This window comes from Tachypleus tridentatus, chromosome 10 (genome assembly GCF_004210375.1).
Source record: "Tachypleus tridentatus isolate NWPU-2018 chromosome 10, ASM421037v1, whole genome shotgun sequence".
Lineage (NCBI taxonomy): Eukaryota > Metazoa > Arthropoda > Merostomata > Xiphosura > Limulidae > Tachypleus > Tachypleus tridentatus.
In genome coordinates, this window is record NC_134834.1 from 68,146,997 (window position 1) to 68,168,696 (window position 21,700).

Genomic DNA, 21,700 nt, shown 5'->3' on the forward strand with positions numbered 1-21,700 from the left:
AAACCAAATCAACTCAGCCATAAAACTATGCTCACCAGATAAAATTAACGATGAATTAGACAAAATAAAACAATACTTCATCAACATCAATAAGTTTCCTCCACAAACCGTAGAAAACATTATACGAGTGAAGCCTACAAGGCTTATTTCGGTATGCCTGTCGGGGATCAATACAAACCCTGGACACCTGATTTTACCTGCGAGCACTGCAGAAAAGCTTTAGATGGTACGACGGACAATTTTTGCTTGCGTGAATAATAAGGTTTTATATTATACAAATTTTAGACCTTTTAAAATTTATATATCTTTCGGTGCACTTCAAAGAGGAATACAACAGTGTCAAGGCCTTGATAGAAGCCTTGAAGTATGATGAGTATGGCTGTTATGTTATCGGAGACTTCAAAATTATGGCATTCCTGATTGGTAGAAGGATTGTAAATCATGGAAGCTTCTTGAAAGCTTTATCAAGTGTTCCTGTTATATTTGCCTTTGGGACAGCAGGGACACCGCAGCGCACTCCCAATAGGAAGCACCGACCACAACGGACCGAGTTCTCTGTGGGAAGGCAGCGCAATGTCGTGTGTGAGCCAAGAGTGGACCTCCAGAAGGTGTTGTTCCCACCATTGCACATAAAATTGGGTCTTATGAAAGAATTTGTCACAGCTCTTGATAAGGAGTCTGCATCCTTCAGGTACCTTTGAGACTTCTTCCCTGAGCTGTCTGAGCCAAAAGTCAAAGCTGGTGTCTATGTTGGACCACAAATAAAGAAGATCCTGGAGTGCACAGAATTCCCTATGAAGCTCAGTAGGAAGGGAAATAAAGGTTGGGGCAGCATTGTCGCAGTAGTTCGGGGCTTCTTGGGCAATCGCAAGGCCGAAAATTATGTGAAACTTGTTAAGGCTCTGGTGAAGAACTACGGCAAAATGGGCTGCAAGATGTCCCTGAAAGTCCATTGCCTTGACGCTCATCTTGATAAATTCAAGAACATGGGGGGCATACTCAGCGGAGCAAGACGAGTGCTTTCACCAAGATATACTGGACTCTGAATGCCACTACCAAGGAGCATATAATGAAAAAATGATGGGAGACTATATTTGGGGGCTGATATGTAAAAGTGATTTACATTGAGTGACAAATCTCGAAAAACTATTCACTGCTAAATATTTTGTTCATTTTTGCATAACGTAGTATAAATACATGTAAATCTTGATTTATGTGCTGTTTTATTCAGACCTTATGTAAATGAAAATGTGCACATATGCCTGTTTTTACATAGAAAATAAGTTAATTTCTAAATGTCATTATCCAGGTCACAAAAACAAAGTTTGAAGGAATAATGACCATTTTTGTACTTTTACAACATAAGGAATTAAGAAGTAACACATACTATCCAGGAACGAAATATTTTGTTACATAGTGTAATCAATTACAACAGTTAATAGTTTGTACAATTTCAGCATGAATGTTTCATTGTTTTCTACTTACCCACAGATTTGTATAAGTTTCCACTGAAATTCAACAATTCAATATTAATAATACATCATACCACAAAAAAGTCAATTTCGGCCAACACAGCATCATTAATTATTACATAATAACATAATAAATGTTATATTTGAATCATCGGTATAAGAGACCTAACTGTATTTCTTTGTTATTGCTTGCTTTATTTTTGCATCAGTTGTACAAAAAGTATTGTTACAATTTATAAAACAATTTTCTTCACAGTTACAAAAGCAACAAAAACGTTTTAAAAAAGAGAAGATAAGGGTATTATAAAAAACAGATCAAAATGCAATAGTGATAATAAATATCGTAAATACTGAGACCGCTAAAACCTCAAGAGTTAATGATAACAACACAATAAACTATCTCTTGGCGACTCTTGCATTAACAAACATTATGGCTCTTGCTCGACGTCAAACGTTTTTACCTTCACACTTGTTTTGATGCAGTGCAGGTCATTACAGAAATCAATGGAATGAACAAAATTGTGTGAGCGATCGCAGCGCCTTCGATAGATTCCAATGACCCATGCTCTTAGCTACTTTTTTTCTCTCGTCCTTTAGCGCACGTGAACACCACTTGCTTTTACTGCTGGAATTTATGTGAAAAAAAAAAAAAGGAAACGAGAACATTTTAATGTACGTGTAATAATGGTAGACGTAAATGTATAATTAATAAACGTACAACTGGACTGTAATTTCAAGTAGAGTATGTTGACAAGTTTGTGTCACATTAAAGAAGAAGGAAAATCATTTGTAAGGTTAGTGAAATATATTTATTATTAATTTAAATATAAGGTACTACATGACATTAATGAATATATTTGAGAGTGGGTAATAGCTGTGATAATATATATGAAATGCTATGTTGGTTTCTTATAACAAATTACACGTTGAGGTATGTTTAAAAGTTCCACAAGAAATCGTAACAGGAGAGAGGGTTGCGGGATCACTAAAATATTTTTTTAACTTTTAAAACGTTTGCTATTTTCTCTCTTTCTTTTAACAAGAAAATTTCTTTAATGTTGAATGTAATGTTATAATCAATTTGTATGCAACATTCACTTTCTAAGTAGCTTTGGAATACAAATAGATAACGAAAAAAAACCTTTTCTGATGCATCATCATTATAATCGTTCATGGATCTTCATGACATCTATTGCCTTCTGTTATCGGTTTTGTAATTATACGCAACTCTTCAGAATTAATTCGTTAATAAGTTAATAAGTATCCACCAAGGGAAATCGACCCCCCCTGATTTTAGTGTTGTAAGTTCGCAGAATTTGTGAATGTTATCTCTTATATTTAGCAAAAGGTTTTTTTTTCTGTAAGTTGGCGTGAGTCGGTCAAGTACAAATAAATATTATATTTCCTACTTTTGCGCTTTTACGTCATTCCATATACAAATATGCGCTTAACTGTCTACTGTATTTATTGAAATATCTAACGCCGCTTGTCTTCTAAACCTTCACAACTTGATAACAAGGTTTCTCTGTTTTCAGCACCTCATAATTCAAAGACAGTGAAAACAAATTCAATCGGATTATGGAGCCTCGTAACAGTTGCAACAAACAGGTTTCGGTATCTAAATTGGAGATTAATTTCATGACTCCAGAAGACGAACCAGCTGTTCGGAAGATTATGAGTTCTATGTTCCAAGAACGAAGGAGAGATTATGTTTTATTTCATTTTAGAAAGTTCTACAAGAACTTCGTACTGTGGGTAATAACATTGTCTATCGTTTCTGTAACATTTATTCTAACACTTGAAATTTTCGTGTCTATTTCAGTGGGGACGATTGTTGGGTGTGCTATTGGTTTCGGTGTATCTTGGTTATTACTACACCGTATATACGATAAAGCTTATCCTTGGTCAGATAGGTTAATATCCGAACCATATAAATGGATCTGTGAGAACAATCATAAACTTCTGTTGGGTAAAATCGATGGTGATCTAGTAGCAACAACGTTGATCAAAAGACATCCAACTGGTGCAACTGAAATTGGTAGGATGTTTGTGAGGAAGGAGTTTCGTTGTAATGGAATAGGAAGATTGATGATGAAAAATGCATTGATATTCTTAAGGAGGAAGGCGAAGAAGTCGCCTACCTGATAAACGACACGTACAATATAAAAGCAAAAAAGTTTTATATTCGTAATGGCTTCAAAGTTTGTTCTTTGGAGGTGGATGTCGAAGCATTTCTTTTGTTCAAACTGTACAGCTATCGAATGAAGATTAATCTTTGAAAATCTTATATGTAAGTCTAACAAGATAACAAATATGTGCTTTCTATGAAAACCCAAATTACGTATTTTTTGTAAAGTTAATACGAGATACTTTTTCTTTCAATCAAATGCTGATTTTATACGATTTAAAGTAACAAAACCGATAAGAATTACACAAAATATTCTGCTAATGAACAATTGACATGCTTCAAAATGATTGTATTTCAATTTCTGAAGTGTTAAACACTTATATAACTATTAAAGAAATTGTTTAACATTATATTTAAATATTTATCGTTATGTCTTCATAAATTTCTATTTGATAGATAATTATTATTATTATGTGAATTAATTTGTCATAAATAGTTTTATTTGCTCTTTTTTTATTTTTAATTGCTCTCAGCAGTCAATAACTTGTCTGCTTTACTTCTCATTCACTTGATAAATTCAATAATAGAAATTAATGCAGATTTTTGTTGTCACTTTCGTTGTCTAGATTGTTTTTAAAAGTTAAGAGTTTCTGTGTTTGTTATCTTAACATAGACGTCGCCTAATTTTATGGGGGGTTTTTCTATAGTATTTAATATTCAATAAAATTTAATCTATTTTAATGATAATGGAATTTATAACAACTTTTTTAGGAAGAAATGTAAAAAGAGAGAGAAGTGAAAGTAGGAGCCAGATAAATTGACTTGTTTTAGATGATTATTTTAATTTCAAGACAAAAACGTGTGACCTCCAGTGGAACAGCAGTATAACTGTGGACTAACACTGCTAGAAACCGGATTTCGATACCCGATGTGGGAAGATTACAGATACCCTATTCTATACCTTTGTGCTTAATTCCACAGAAACAACGAAACAACTCGCACATATTAATAAAAATTTGTGTAAAAAATAAGAATGAGACATGCTTACAAGAGCCAGTCATACACCAGTAACCTTGAGAGTCAGACCTCACACTCTTCAAAACAAAATAAAACCTTCTATTAAAACCATTTTAAACTATATTAGTTCCGTACATTCTTGAGTTTTATATAGCTAGCTGTATAATTTATATTTAAAAAAAATAATTTTTCAATACAAAGAGATAGTAGATGTACATAAATTCGAGAACATGGAAAGTTTATATTTCCAACTTAATCGTGCTCCTGACGCAAAGTGACTTTAATTTCGAAAAGTTTTAAGCGTTAAATGTTTTCTATCTTTTGTTTTTGATAAAATTTAAGAGAAATTGGGTATGGTTTGAATTTCGCGCAAAGCTACGCGAGGGCTATCTGCGCTAGCCGTCCCTAATTTAGCACTGTAAGACTAAAGGGAAGGCAGCTAATCATCACCACCCACCGCCAACTATTGGGCTACCATTTTACTGACGAATAGTGGGTTTGACCGTCACATTATAACGCCCCCCACTGGTTGAAATGGCGAACATGTTTGGTGTGACGAGGATTCGAACCAGCAACCATCGGATTACGAGTCGAGTGCCTTAACCACCTGGCCATGCCGGGCCTAAAGAAACTGGTTTACCCTGTGTCAGTTTTCATGGCATATCCATTCTCTCATCGTATGACTCAAGTAATTGGAGAAACGAGTACATAAGACAGTCAGTTCACCAGGCGAAGCATCTATCAGATAATAGAAATAAGCAGAGGAAAATGTTTTATTTTTCTTGGATATTAAACAAAGTATGGAAAACAATGCGTGGGGAAGGGTGTGTGCTTTGTATGTGACAGTCTAACGACAGAGCCTCTTAAAATGAAAACTACTGTCAAAATGTACGATTGTCAAATACAGTTTGACTGAGCGAGGTGACATAGACTGTAAAGATGTAGTGAGGCTACAAAATCATTTTAATATGATGTGCTTCTCCCCTGCATGTATTAAAAGAAATGTAATAAACAAACCTCTCTAGGTACGAATAAGATGGTGACGATCATTAACCAAAATAGTTTCAGAAAAAAACAGTGTAAACTTTAATAATATTATCATAGCACTTTCGACAATTTTAATAAAATGACCCTTTAAATTAACATGAGTAGTTTCAGTGATGTCGAGAAAACCCACTTGTAGAGAAATATATATGCAAAAACGGCTCGTTTGGGTTGAGAAAATATTTTACGTAGAAGAGCGAACAACGTTTCGACCTTCTTCGGTCATCGTCAGGTTCACAAAGAAAGAAAGAGGTAACTGACCGGAAGCTGATCACATGTTTGGAAGGGGTTGTGTAACTGAGTGTCGGAATGTAGAGATCGGTGTTAGATGTTTGAATATATAATTTTATTTATTTTATTACATTAATATAGGTATAAAGGCGTTCCTTTATATTGGTTTATTTTGGGTTTAAGTTGTTGTATAAGTAAGGCTTCTTTAATTTTGCGTTTGTTTGTGCTTGTTTCTTTATTTAGTATTTGAGTGTTTTCTATGGTTATGTTCTATTTATTTGACTTGCAGTGTTCAAACACGAGTGAAGGTGACTTTTTATGTTCTTTGAATCTAGTTTACATTTTTCTACTTATTTCTCCAATATAGAAGTCGTGGCAGTTATCACATTGTATTTTATAAATAATGTTGGTGTGGTGTTTGTCAGTGTAGTTTTTACATAGTGTAGACCTCAGTTTTGTGCCTGGTTCGTGTTCATTATGACTATAGCGTTACCTTTATCTGCTTTTCGAATTTTTATTTTTTTGTCTTGTTTCAGGTTTTTAATTGAATAAATACATAAAACGAATTAAAAACCTAAAACAAGACAAAACATAAAAATTCTAAAAGCAGATAAAGGTAACGCTGTAGTCATTATGAACACGAATGAATACATCCAAAAATGAAGAACATCCTATTAGACACGAACAAATTTAAACCAATACACACAAATTCAACAAAGACACACGATACACAACTAAACAAATTACTACTAAAAGTGAAAAAAAACCAACACAATTTCACAAACACTTTTTTCCTACCGACGTAAAACCGACTCACGCACACGAAAAATATACGGCATCCCCAAACCACATAAACCAGAATGTCCATTACGACCAATAATGTTCACATATGAATCGTTTAATCACAATCTTGGTAAATACATAGCATGAGCATTCTTCAAATATGTAACATCAGCCAGCTCATTCATCAAAGACTCTTTTAATTTCAAGTCTAATCTAAATCAATTTAATCATAAAGCCTTAATGGCCAGTTTAGATATTATATCCCTCTTTACAGAAGTTCCAACCACTGAAGCCTGCAAGATAGCCTTAGAACTCTATATCCGAGACCCTAATCCAACTATAGACGTTCCCAGCAATCAATTAGCAACCCTCATAGAATTCACCACGATAAAGACAAACTTCATGTTCAACAACCACAACTATATACAAACAAATGGCCTAAGCATGGGCCATCTACATATCTGTACCAGTATAGTGGTGGATGTAATGCTGTGTTAATTGCTTGTGTTTCAACTTGTGTCATAAAAATATTGGCAAGAACTGGTAATACTGGTACAGATATGTAGATGACACGGTTGCGGGATTCAGATCTACAGAACACACCCTTAATTTTTTTCAATCACATTAACTTCACATGTGAACAGGAAGAAAGCAATCAAATATCATTTCTTAGTCTCAAAATTACAAGAACCGACACACAATTCAAAACAGAAATTCACCGAAAAATCACCCATACTAGACTATACATTCCTTGGGACTCAACACATGAAACAAAACAAAAACTCAACATACTAAAAAAACCAAATCAACTCAGCCATAAAACTATGCTCACCAGATAAAATTAACGATGAATTAGACAAAATAAAACAATACTTCATCAACATCAATAAGTTTCCTCCACAAACCGTAGAAAACATTATACGAGTGAAGCCTACAAGGCTTATTTCGGTATGCCTGTCGGGGATCAATACAAACCCTGGACACCTGATTTTACCTGCGAGCACTGCAGAAAAACTTTAGAAGGTACGACGGACAATTTTTGCTTGCGTGAATAATAAGGTTTTATATTATACAAATTTTAGACCTTTTTAAAATTTATATATCTTTCGGTGCACTTCAAAGAGGAATACAACAGTGTCAAGGCCTTGATAGAAGCCTTGAAGTATGATGAGTATGGCTGTTATGTTATCGGAGACTTCAAAATTATGGCATTCCTGATTGGTAGAAGGATTGTAAATCATGGAAGCTTCTTGAAAGCTTTATCAAGTGTTCCTGTTATATTTGCCTTTGGGACAGCAGGGACACCGCAGCGCACTCCAATAGGAAGCACCGACCACAACGGACCGAGTTCTCTGTGGGAAGGCAGCGCAATGTCGTGTGTGAGCCAAGAGTGGACCTCCAGAAGGTGTTGTTCCCACCATTGCACATAAAATTGGGTCTTATGAAAGAATTTGTCACAGCTCTTGATAAGGAGTCTGCATCCTTCAGGTACCTTTGAGACTTCTTCCCTGAGCTGTCTGAGCCAAAAGTCAAAGCTGGTGTCTATGTTGGACCACAAATAAAGAAGATCCTGAGTGCACAGAATTCCCTATGAAGCTCAGTAGGAAGGGAAATAAAGGTTGGGGCAGCATTGTCGCAGTAGTTCGGGGCTTCTTGGGCAATCGCAAGGCCGAAAATTATGTGAAACTTGTTAAGGCTCTGGTGAAGAACTACGGCAAAATGGGCTGCAAGATGTCCCTGAAAGTCCATTGCCTTGACGCTCATCTTGATAAATTCAAGAACATGGGGGGCATACTCAGCGGAGCAAGACGAGTGCTTTCACCAAGATATACTGGACTCTGAATGCCACTACCAAGGAGCATATAATGAAAAAATGATGGGAGACTATATTTGGGGGCTGATATGTAAAAGTGATTTACATTGAGTGACAAATCTCGAAAAACTATTCACTGCTAAATATTTTGTTCATTTTTGCATAACGTAGTATAAATACATGTAAATCTTGATTTATGTGCTGTTTTATTCAGACCTTATGTAAATGAAAATGTGCACATTTGCCTGTTTTTACATAGAAAATAAGTTAATTTCTAAATGTCATTATCCAGGTCACAAAAACAAAGTTTGAAGGAATAATGACCATTTTTTGTACTTTTACAACATAAGGAATTAAGAAGTAACACATACTATCCAGGAACGAAATATTTTGTTACATAGTGTAATCAATTACAACAGTTAATAGTTTGTACAATTTCAGCATGAATGTTTCATTGTTTTCTACTTACCCACAGATTTGTATAAGTTTCCACTGAAATTCAACAATTCAATATTAATAATACATCATACCACAAAAAAGTCAATTTCGGCCAACACAGCATCATTAATTATTACATAATAACATAATAAATGTTATATTTGAATCATCGGTATAAGAGACCTAACTGTATTTCTTTGTTATTGCTTGCTTTATTTTTGCATCAGTTGTACAAAAAGTATTGTTACAATTTATAAAACAATTTTCTTCACAGTTACAAAAGCAACAAAAACGTTTTAAAAAAGAGAAGATAAGGGTATTATAAAAACAGATCAAAATGCAATAGTGATAATAAATATCGTAAATACTGAGACCGCTAAAACCTCAAGAGTTAATGATAACAACACAATAAACTATCTCTTGGCGACTCTTGCATTAACAAACATTATGGCTCTTGCTCGACGTCAAACGTTTTTACCTTCACACTTGTTTTGATGCAGTGCAGGTCATTACAGAAATCAATGGAATGAACAAAATTGTGTGAGCGATCGCAGCGCCTTCGATAGATCTCCAATGACCCATGCTCTTAGCTACTTTTTTTCTCTCGTCCTTTAGCGCACGTGAACACCACTTGCTTTTACTGCTGGAATTTATGTGAAAAAAAAAAAAAGGAAACGAGAACATTTTAATGTACGTGTAATAATGGTAGACGTAAATGTATAATTAATAAACGTACAACTGGACTGTAATTTCAAGTAGAGTATGTTGACAAGTTTGTGTCACATTAAAGAAGAAGGAAAATCATTTGTAAGGTTAGTGAAATATATTTATTATTAATTTAAATATAAGGTACTACATGACATTAATGAATATATTTGAGAGTGGGTAATAGCTGTGATAATATATATGAAATGCTATGTTGGTTTCTTATAACAAATTACACGTTGAGGTATGTTTAAAAGTTCCACAAGAAATCGTAACAGGAGAGAGGGTTGCGGGATCACTAAAATATTTTTTTAACTTTTAAAACGTTTGCTATTTTCTCTCTTTCTTTTAACAAGAAAATTTCTTTAATGTTGAATGTAATGTTATAATCAATTTGTATGCAACATTCACTTTCTAAGTAGCTTTGGAATACAAATAGATAACGAAAAAAAACCTTTTCTGACGCATCATCATTATAATCGTTCATGGATTTTCATGACATCTATTGCCTTCTGTTATCGGTTTTGTAATTATACGCAACTCTTCAGAATTAATTCGTTAATAAGTTAATAAGTATCCACCAAGGGAAATCGACCCCCCCTGATTTTAGTGTTGTAAGTTCGCAGAATTTGTGAATGTTATCTCTTATATTTAGCAAAAGGTTTTTTTTTTCTGTAAGTTGGCGTGAGTCGGTCAAGTACAAATAAATATTATATTTCCTACTTTTGCGCTTTTACGTCATTCCATATATAAATATGCGCTTAACTGTCTACTGTATTTATTGAAATATCTAACGCCGCTTGTCTTCTAAACCTTCACAACTTGATAACAAGGTTTCTCTGTTTTTCAGCACCTCATAATTCAAAGACAGTGAAAACAAATTCAATCGGATTATGGAGCCTCGTAACAGTTGCAACAAACAGGTTTCGGTATCTAAATTGGAGATTAATTTCATGACTCCAGAAGACGAACCAGCTGTTCGGAAGATTATGAGTTCTATGTTCCAAGAACGAAGGAGAGATTATGTTTTATTTCATTTTAGAAAGTTCTACAAGAACTTCGTACTGTGGGTAATAACATTGTCTATCGTTTCTGTAACATTTATTCTAACACTTGAAATTTTCGTGTCTATTTCAGTGGGGACGATTGTTGGGTGTGCTATTGGTTTCGGTGTATCTTGGTTATTACTACACCGTATATACGATAAAGCTTATCCTTGGTCAGATAGGTTAATATCCGAACCATATAAATGGATCTGTGAGAACAATCATAAACTTCTGTTGGGTAAAATCGATGGTGATCTAGTAGCAACAACGTTGATCAAAAGACATCCAACTGGTGCAACTGAAATTGGTAGGATGTTTGTGAGGAAGGAGTTTCGTTGTAATGGAATAGGAAGATTGATGATGAAAAATGCATTGATATTCTTAAGGAGGAAGGCGAAGAAGTCGCCTACCTGATAAACGACACGTACAATATAAAAGCAAAAAAGTTTTATATTCGTAATGGCTTCAAAGTTTGTTCTTTGGAGGTGGATGTCGAAGCATTTCTTTTGTTCAAACTGTACAGCTATCGAATGAAGATTAATCTTTGAAAATCTTATATGTAAGTCTAACAAGATAACAAATATGTGCTTTCTATGAAAACCCAAATTACGTATTTTTTGTAAAGTTAATACGAGATACTTTTTCTTTCAATCAAATGCTGATTTTATACGATTTAAAGTAACAAAACCGATAAGAATTACACAAAATATTCTGCTAATGAACAATTGACATGCTTCAAAATGATTGTATTTCAATTTCTGAAGTGTTAAACACTTATATAACTATTAAAGAAATTGTTTAACATTATATTTAAATATTTATCGTTATGTCTTCATAAATTTCTATTTGATAGATAATTATTATTATTATGTGAATTAATTTGTCATAAATAGTTTTATTTGCTCTTTTTTATTTTTAATTGCTCTCAGCAGTCAATAACTTGTCTGCTTTACTTCTCATTCACTTGATAAATTCAATAATAGAAATTAATGCAGATTTTTGTTGTCACTTTCGTTGTCTAGATTGTTTTTAAAAGTTAAGAGTTTCTGTGTTTGTTATCTTAACATAGACGTCGCCTAATTTTATGGGGGGTTTTTCTATAGTATTTAATATTCAATAAAATTTAATCTATTTTAATGATAATGGAATTTATAACAACTTTTTTAGGAAGAAATGTAAAAAGAGAGAAAAGTGAAAGTAGGAGCCAGATAAATTGACTTGTTTTAGATGATTATTTTAATTTCAAGACAAAAACGTGTGACCTCCAGTGGAACAGCAGTATAACTGTGGACTAACACTGCTAGAAACCGGATTTCGATACCCGATGTGGGAAGATTACAGATACCCTATTCTATACCTTTGTGCTTAATTCCACAGAAACAACGAAACAACTCGCACCTATTAATAAAAATTTGTGTAAAAAATAAGAATGAGACATGCTTACAAGAGCCAGTCATACACCAGTAACCTTGAGAGTCAGACCTCACACTCTTCAAAACAAAATAAAACCTTCTATTAAAACCATTTTAAACTATATTAGTTCCGTACATTCTTGAGTTTTATATAGCTAGCTGTATAATTTATATTTAAAAAATAATTTTTCAATACAAAGAGACAGTAGATGTACATAAATTCGAGAACATGGAAAGTTTATATTTCCAACTTAATCGTGCTCCTGACGCAAAGTGACTTTAATTTCGAAAAGTTTTAAGCGTTAAATGTTTTCTATCTTTTGTTTTTGATAAAATTTAAGAGAAATTGGGTATGGTTTGAATTTCGCGCAAAGCTACGCGAGGGCTATCTGCGCTAGCCGTCCCTAATTTAGCACTGTAAGACTAAAGGGAAGGCAGCTAATCATCACCACCCACCGCCAACTATTGGGCTACCATTTTACTGACGAATAGTGGGTTTGACCGTCACATTATAACGCCCCCACTGGTTGAAAGGGCGAGCATGTTTGGTGTGACGAGGATTCGAACCAGCAACCATCGGATTACGAGTCGAGTGCCTTAACCACCTGGCCATGCCGGGCCTAAAGAAACTGGTTTACCCTGTGTCAGTTTTCATGGCATATTCATTCTCTCATCGTATGACTCAAGTAATTGGAGAAACGAGTACATAAGACAGTCAGTTCACGAGACGAAACATCTATCAGACAATAGAAATAAGCAGAGGAAAATGTTTTATTTTTCTTGGATGTTAAACACATTATGGAAAACAATGCGTGGGGAAGGGTGTGTTCTTTGTATGTGACAGTCTAACGACAGAGCCTCTTAAAATGAAAACTATTGTCAAAATGTACGATTGTCAAATACAGTTTGACTGACCGAGGTGACATAGACTGTAAAGATGTAGTGAGGCTACAAAATCATTTTACTATGATGTGCTTCTCCCCTGCATGTATTAAAAGAAATGTAATAAACAAACCTCTCTAGGTACGAATAAGATGGTGACGATCATTAACCAAAATAGTTTCAGAAAAAAAACAGTGTAAACTTTAATAATATTATCATAGCACTTTCGACACTTTTAATAAAATGACCCTTTAAATTAACATGAGTAGTTTCAGTGATGTCGAGAAAACCCACTTGTAGAGAAATATATATGCAAAAACGGCTCGTTTGGGTTGAGAAAATATTTTACGTAGAAGAGCGAACAACGTTTCGACCTTTTTCGGTCATCGTCAGGTTCACAAAGAAAGAAAGAGGTAACTGACCGGAAGCTGATCACATGTTTGGAAGGGGTTGTGTAACTCAGTGTCGGAATGTAGAGAGCGGTGTTAGATGTTTGAATATATAATTTTATTTTATTATATTTAATATAGGTATAAAGGCGTTCCTTTATATTGGTTTATTTGTAGTCATAATGAACACGAATGAATACATCCAAAAAATGAAGAACATCCTATTAGACACGAACAAATTTAAACCAATACATACAAATTCAACAAAGACACACGATACACAACTAAACAAATTACTACTAAAAATGAAAAAAAACCAACACAATTTCACAAACACTTTTTTCCTACCGACGTAAAACCGACTCACGCACACCACAAATATACGGCATCCCCAAACCACATAAACCAGAATGTCCATTACGACCAATAATGTTCACATATGAATCGTTTAATCACAATCTTGGTAAATACATAGCATGAGCATTCTTCAAATATGTAACATCAGCCAGCTCATTCATCAAAGACTCTTTTAATTTCAAGTCTAATCTAAATCAATTTAATCATAAAGCCTTAATGGCCAGTTTAGATATTATATCCCTCTTTACAGAAGTTCCAACCACTGAAGCCTGCAAGATAGCCTTAGAACTCTATATCCGAGACCCTAACCCACCTATAGACGTTCCCAGCAATCAATTAGCAACCCTCATAGAATTCACCACGATAAAGACAAACTTCATGTTCAACAACCACAACTATATACAAACAAATGGCCTAAGCATGGGCCATCTACATATCTGTACCAGTATAGTGGTGGATGTAATGCTGTGTTAATTGCTTGTGTTTCAACTTGTGTCATAAAAATATTGGCTAGAACTGGTAATACTGGTACAGATATGTAGATGACATGGTTGCGGGATTCAGATCTACAGAACACACCCTTAATTTTTTTCAATCACATTAACTTCACATGTGAACAGGAAGAAAGCAATCAAATATCATTTCTTATTCTCAAAATTACAAGAACCGACACACAATTCAAAACAGAAATTCACCGAAAAATCACCCATACTAGACTATACATTCCTTGGGACTCAACACATGAAACAAAACAAAAACTCAACATACTAAAAAACCAAATAAACTCAGCCATAAAACTATGCTCACCAGATAAAATTAACGATGAATTAGACAAAATAAAACAATACTTCATCAACATCAATAAGTTTCCTCCACAAACCGTAGAAAACATTATACGAGTGAAGCCTACAAGGCTTATTTCGGTATGCCTGTCGGGGATCAATACAAACCCTGGACACCTGATTTTACCTGCGAGCACTGCAGAAAAACTTTAGAAGGTACGACGGACAATTTTTGCTTGCGTGAATAATAAGGTTTTATATTATACAAATTTTAGACCTTTTAAAATTTATATATCTTTCGGTGCACTTCAAAGAGGAATACAACAGTGTCAAGGCCTTGATAGAAGCCTTGAAGTATGATGAGTATGGCTGTTATGTTATCGGAGACTTCAAAATTATGGCATTCCTGATTGGTAGAAGGATTGTAAATCATGGAAGCTTCTTGAAAGCTTTACCAAGTGTTCCTGTTATATTTGCCTTTGGGACAGCAGGGACACCGCAGCGCACTCCAATAGGAAGCACCGACCACAACGGACCGAGTTCTCTGTGGGGAGGCAGCGCAATGTCGTGTGTGAGCCAAGAGTGGACCTCCAGAAGGTGTTGTTCCCACCATTGCACATAAAATTGGGTCTTATGAAAGAATTTGTCACAGCTCTTGATAAGGAGTCTGCATCCTTCAGGAACCTTTGAGTCTTCTTCTGTGAGCTGTCTGAGGCAAAAGTCAAAGCTGGTGTCTATGTTGGACCACAAATAAAGAAGATCCTGAAGTGCACAGAATTCCCTATGAAGCTCAGTAGGAAGGGAAGTAAAGGTTGGAGCAGCATTGTCGCAGTAGTTTAAGGCTTCTTGGGCAAAGTTTGAAGGAATAATGACAATTTTTGTACTTTTACAACATAAGGAATTAAGAAATAACACATACTATTCAGGAACGAAATTTTTGTAACATAGTGTAATCAGTTACAACAGTTAATAGTTTGTGCAATTTCAGCATGAATGTTTCATTCTTTTCTATTTACCCACAGATTTGTATAATTTCCACTGAAATTCAACAATTCAATATTAATAATACATCAGACCACAAAAAAGTCAATTTCGACCAACACAGTATCATTATTTAATTACATAATAACATAATAAATGTTATATTCGAATGATCGGCATAACTGTATTTCTTTGTTATTGCTTGCTTTATTTTTACGTCAGTTGTACAAAAAGTATTGTTACAATTTATAAAACAATTTTCTTCACAGTTACTAAAGCAACAAAAACGTTTTAAAACAGAGAAGATAAGGGTATTATAAAAACAGATCAAAATGCAATAGTGATAATAAATATCGTAAATACTGAGACCGCTAAAACCTCAAGAGTTAATGATAACAACACAATAAACTATCTCTTGGCGACTCTTGCATTAACAATCATTATGGCTCTTGCTCGACGTCAAACGTTATTACCTTCACACTTGTTTTGATGCAGTGCAGGTCATTACAGAAATCAATGGAATGAACAAAATTGTGTGAGCGATCGCAGCGCATTCGATAGATCTCCAATGACCCATGCTCTAAGCTAATTTTTTTCTCTCGTGCTTTAGCGCACGTGAACACCACTTGCTTTTACTGCTGGAATTTATGTGAAAAAAAAAGGAAACGAGGACATTTTAATGTACGTGTAATAATGGTAGACGTAAATGTATAATTAAGAAACGTACAACTGGACTGTAATTTCAAGTAGAGTATGTTGACAAGTTTGTGTCACATTAAAGAAGAAGGAAAATCATTTATAAGGTTAGTGAAATATATTTATTATTAATTTAAATATAAGGTACTACATGACATTAATGAATATATTTGAGAGTGAGTAATAGCTGTGATAATATATATGAAATGCTATGTTGGTTTCTCATAACAAATTACACGTTGAGGTATGTTTAAAAGTTCCACAAGCGATCGTAACAGGAGAGTGGGTTGCGGGATCACTAAAATATTTTTTTAACTTTTAAAACGTTTGCTATTTTCTCTCTTTCTTTTAACAATAAAATTTCTTTAATGTTGAATGTAATGTTATAATCAATTTGTATGCAACATTCACTTTCTAAGTAGCTTTGGAATACAAATAGATAACGAAACAACCTTTTTTCTGATGGATTATCATTACAATGGTTCATGGATTTTCAAAACATTTATTGTTTTCTGTTATCGGTGTTGTAATTTATACGCAACTCTTCAGAATTAATTCGCTAATAAATTAAAAATTTTGTATAAAATACACACCAACTGAAATATAAACTTCATATGCATGTCTAAAATAAACATTTAAATCAGTATTATATAGTTACACCTTCACTTTCCATGCTGAACCACAAAACTGAGGATACCCCACTGGCACAGCAGTATGTCTTAAGAGTTACAACACTAGAAATCGGGTTTCGATACGGTGTCATGTAGTGCACAGATAGCCCATCATGTACCTTTTTGTTAATTACTAACAAACAAGCAAAACATTATCACGACAATGTACAATATTAGTGGGTGGAGATTTCTCATAGCAAAGCCACATCGGGCTATCTGCTGTGTCCGCCAAGGGAAATCGAACCCTCTGATTTTAGTGTTGTAAGTTCGCAGAAACCGATAAGATAAACATAAAATGTTCTGCCAATCAACAAATAACATGCTTCAAAATGGTTGTATTTCAATTTCTGAAGTGTTAAACACTTATACTACTATTGAATAAGTTGTTTAACATTAGATTTAAATATTTATTGTTAAGTCTTCATAAATTTCTAGTTGATAAAAAATATTGTTATTGTTATTATATGAAGTTATTATAAAATAGAAATTTAAATTTCATATGCATGTCTAAAATAAACATTTGAATTAATATAAATATAATATACCCTCATCTACACATGCCGAACCATTGATTTCTTTGCTAAACTGGAGCCATCCCATTGACACAGCGGTATGTCTGTGGACTTACAACGCTAGAAATCAAGTTTCGATACGATTGTTTGCAGAGCACAAATAGCCCATTGTGCAGCTTTTGTCTGACTACAGAAAAGAAACTAACTAACTAAACTAGATTCAGTGTTGGCTCTTTCTCGTGAAGTCTATAAAGTAATTATTTTGTTATTTTTTCCTGTAATTTCAGTTTCTGAGATTTATTGTAGAGTTTTCAAGTTGTAAAATGATGTGAAAATAGCCATGTATTTTAATAATACCTATGTATCGTACCAATAGACAAAATGTAAGTTCTGTGTAGTTACATCGGTAGGTTCTTGGTTTTCTTTTGTTTGTTTTTGCTTTCCCTTAAATATATTACCTTGTTAATGTTAAGTATAGTAGGTAAAGGTCTAACAGAACCAATGTGACTTAATTAAGGTTGACTTTAGCTTTTCAGCACACACCTTTCGATTTCAATCTGGATTTTTATGAACTTATAATTATATGGTATTTGTCAACCCAATCAGTTCTATCGATTTTCAAATTCTTTATTGGAGTGTCATTCAGTACATTTTCCAACAACTGTTCGTGAACGCAAGCATGAATGTTATTTCGAGATTATTTCGAGATTGCAGCTGCGCAAAAACAGCTACTAAGATGTAATAACTAAACCCATGGTTTGATCTGGTTATTGACAGCTCTGTTATTTAGGGGCAACTAGTTCCTACCACGAGGTCATCCAATGTGCCTCATCGTTATAGAATTCCTCGAAGTCTTCATGGATATGCGAAAGTTTCAAACTATATAAAGCGGCATGATACAATTTTTGTACCATTTGAATCTTTCAGGCAGAGATACACCTTCAGGACGGCAGTCAGGCTGATTGATCCTCGCTGTGGTTCCACTGGGTATACGTTGGGTATCAAACATACGCCCGTATTGGTGAGGTACCATGTTATGTGCTAGCCTAGCTGTCTTCTCTTGTAACCTGAAACACCGTCTTCAGCTTGATAATCTTGCGCATATGAAATACTAGTTTTTTTTTAAGCCTTCAGTAAGTTAATAACCACAAAATATAAAGGATGAAGAAGTGGGTGTACAAAACTGCAGTGGAATAACATAGATATATTAATAATGAGATTTCGTACCTGTGCAATGAGCATACTCTCAAGCAAAACTAATGTTTTAAAAAATCATCTTTTTTCTTGCTCTTTGAGTTCATAATGTAAACAGTTCTCTTGCTCACAATATGGGACAAACGCCGGAGAAATAGGCCTGGCATGGTCAGGTGGTTAAGGCACTTGACTTCTAATCCGTGGGTCGCGGTTTCGAATCCCCGTCACACCAAATATGCTTGCCCTTTCAGCCGTATGGGCATTATAATGTGACGGTCAATTCCACTATTCATTGGCAAAAGAGTAGTCGAAGAGTTGGCGGTGGGTGGTGATGATTAGCTGCCTTCCCTCTAGTCTTACATTACAAAATTAGGGACGGCTAGCGCAGATAGCCCTTGTGCAGCTTTGCACGAAATTCATAAAACAAATAAACGTATTGTTAAGAATAATTTTTTTTGTGTTTTCACAAATGAACGAATACTATTTAAACTGTTTAAGAGCAGAATCAAAATACTACAATTTGACCAATCTGTTGTTGTTTATCAAGTTAACGAAACTATATTACAATTAAATTTTAGGGGAAAAAATTCTTATTTCTGTTCTTATTTCAGTGATGTATAGTCTTCTATAAAGGCGTTATAGTATATATAAATAAATATTATATATTTCTATTTTTGTGCTTTTGCATCATTCTATACTTGGGTGCACTTTCAAGTGCACTAATTTATTGAAGTTTTTAACGCAGTTTATCATCTGAATTTTCATAACTTGGTTTAAAGATTTCGTATTTTTTTAGGATCTCACAGGACAGTGAAAACAATCTGAAGCGGATCATGGAGTTTTGTAACAGTTTCAATAAATACTTTTCTAACTCCAAACTGGAGATTAATTTTGTGACTACAAAAGACGAACCAGCTGTGCGGGAGTTTATCAGCTTCATGTTCCGAGAACTAAGGAGAGATTATTCGTCATTTCATTTCAGACAGTTTTGCAAGAGCTTCAGACTGTGGGTAATAATATTGTTTATCATGCTTGTAACATACATTATGACATTTGACATTTTTATGTCTGTTTCATTGGGGATGATTACTGGATGTTCTATTGGTTTCAGTGCAGCATGGTTGTTATTACACCGTGTACATAACAAAGCTTATCCTTGGTCTGATAGGTTGCTATCCGATCCATATAGTTGGACCAATGAGAACAATCATAGACTTTTATTGGGTAAGATTGATGGCCATCTAGTAGCAACAACGTTGATCAAAAGAAATCTAAATGACGCTACGGAAATTGCCAGAATGTATGTAAGGAAGGATGCACGTTGCTGTGGAATAGGAAAGTTGATGATGAAAAAATGCTTTGACGTTCTTAGGAAGGAAGGCGATGGATTCGCCTACCTAATAAACGACGTTTATAATGTAAAAGCAAGAAAGTTTTATATTCGTAACGGCTTCAGTGTTTGCTCCCCGAGAGTGTACGCTGAAGTCTTTCCTTTCAAAGTCTTCTACTATCGGATGGAAATTGATCTTTTAAAACCTTATCTTTAATTCGAAAAAGATGATGTATTAAATATGACTGTGACCACTCTGTGGCTTTAGAATAAATGAAACAAATGGCATACTTTTTTGTAAGGATAATGTTGAAAACATTTTATTGTATCAAATGTTATTTTTTGTAAGCTATAGAGTAATGATGCCAATTAGGTAAACACAAAATATTCTGCTTATGAACAAATGATGGGTTTCAAAGTGATCGTACTTCAGCTTTTTAAGCTGTAAAAAAACTTATCATACTATTGGAGGAATTGTTTAAATATTAGATTAAAAGAAATAATTTACAGTTTTTTGATATTTTTACTTTATCACGAGAAAATAATTGTTGATATTATTGTTCCCTCTAGTCGAGAACCTGTTTAATACCATGTTTAAATATCTAATTAGATTAAAGCACCATTAAGATTGGCAGATTTGTTAAACTTCTACTTGGAAAAACATTAACTACCTAAAGAAACCAGTAGCTTGTATGTCTTATCTTTCCTTCATTCATTATTCTCGTTGCAGGGTTTTAGGTCTTATAGACCAGGAAGGGTCAGGGTCACTTGGACCTCTTCCTTCTGTCTGTACAGCTGATTAACTTACTGCTGAATGTTCATGATGATCTTACATGAGCGTCAAAGTAAACCACACTTGTTCCAACCCCTTTCAGGGCAAAAATCCATGAAGGTATCCTCATTAGGATTCTTATGTTACGTATAACGTCTCTAATATTCAGTTCTAAGGCGTATTTCGTTAAACGAACAGTTTATTATTCACAGTCAACACATTTCACCAGTTCGCGACGAATGCGATGACATTCTACACATATAAACCCTTTTTCAATGTTATCATATTAGTCCAAAATTTGAGTATGTTTTATTGTCTAGTAATATGTTGCCTTATTATTTATTTCTAAAATAAATATTAACAGGAGAAAGGTACTTATGTTTATTTTCACCATTTTTGTAGTAGCGATCCAGTTTACATAGTAGATCATTTTTTGCCGTTTTTTAAAAGTAATTTAGAGAATTATGAAAGAGTCTATCAGCCATGGTTTGCATATTTGGATATATCATAAATTTTGACTACGTACTCTGGGAGACTTTGTATGTTCTAGTAATTACTGAGTATTGTATTTTGTTTATGTGTTATATTTAACCATGCCAGGCATGCGTGTTCTATGATTTGTCCTATATATATTTTGTAGATTTTTATTAGATTGTCTGGTTAGATTCCTTGGTTTTTACAAGTTATAAATTAGAGATAGCTAACGCACATAACTCTTGTGTAGCTTTGCGCGAAATTCAAAAACAAACAATGTTTCACCTACGTTAGCTTTGTGTCGAAGGTTAAACCCAGGAATTTCGCTGAAGTTGTGGTCTGGAGAAATGCTCCGTTCATGTACAATTTTGGAGGGTCTTTTTTAACATTTTATTTGTTTTGTGAATGTTACTAATTGATTTTTGGTATATTTATTTTTATACAATATGTTTGGCACTATTCTTCACCATTGTTTAATAATGGTTATAGATTTGTCACCGCTATGGACGGGGTGGGACACTTTTCCGGTCTCGTTTCTCTTCAAAGCAGTTGCACCCTGAATTTATTTATT

The 21,700-nt window shown here is 34.1% G+C and overlaps 1 protein-coding gene and 1 long non-coding RNA gene across 4 annotated transcripts; both read left to right on the forward strand.

Annotated features, from left to right (window-relative positions):
• The first annotated feature begins 1,985 nt into the window (after window positions 1–1,985).
• On the forward strand, window positions 1,986–3,763 carry LOC143228106 (uncharacterized). The gene is made up of 2 exons (XR_013015193.1): window positions 1,986–2,266; window positions 3,008–3,763. It is a non-coding gene; the product is annotated as an uncharacterized LOC143228106 (long non-coding RNA).
• Window positions 3,764–9,389: 5,626 nt separating this feature from the next.
• On the forward strand, window positions 9,390–20,164 carry LOC143228107 (uncharacterized). 3 transcript variants are annotated; one of them, XR_013015194.1, is made up of 2 exons: window positions 9,390–9,738; window positions 10,482–11,036. XR_013015194.1 is itself a non-coding variant. In XM_076459435.1 (2 exons), exons 1-2 carry the CDS (start codon window positions 9,689–9,691, stop codon window positions 20,098–20,100), a joined length of 801 nt encoding a protein of 266 aa, XP_076315550.1. In that variant the 5' UTR covers window positions 9,399–9,688; the 3' UTR covers window positions 20,101–20,164. The 3 variants fall into 3 exon arrangements, 2 of the variants coding, with proteins under 2 accessions (XP_076315550.1, XP_076315549.1); XM_076459435.1 differs by lacking the exon at window positions 10,482–11,036 and adding an exon at window positions 19,350–20,164 and having other exon boundaries at window positions 9,399–9,738; XM_076459434.1 differs by lacking the exons at window positions 9,390–9,738; window positions 10,482–11,036 and adding exons at window positions 15,918–16,283; window positions 19,350–20,164.
• Window positions 20,165–21,700: the final 1,536 nt, after the last annotated feature.

What these genes read in the sequence shown, in the direction of transcription:
- LOC143228107 (XM_076459435.1), top strand. Translation starts at nt 9,689, where the DNA reads ATGTTGACAAGTTTGTGTCACATTAAAGAAGAAGGAAAATCATTTGTA. An exon ending in GAAGGAAAATCATTTGTAAG is followed by an intron (nt 9,739 to 19,349) that starts GTTAGTGAAATA and finishes GTATTTTTTTAG; the next exon opens with GATCTCACAGGACAGTGAAA.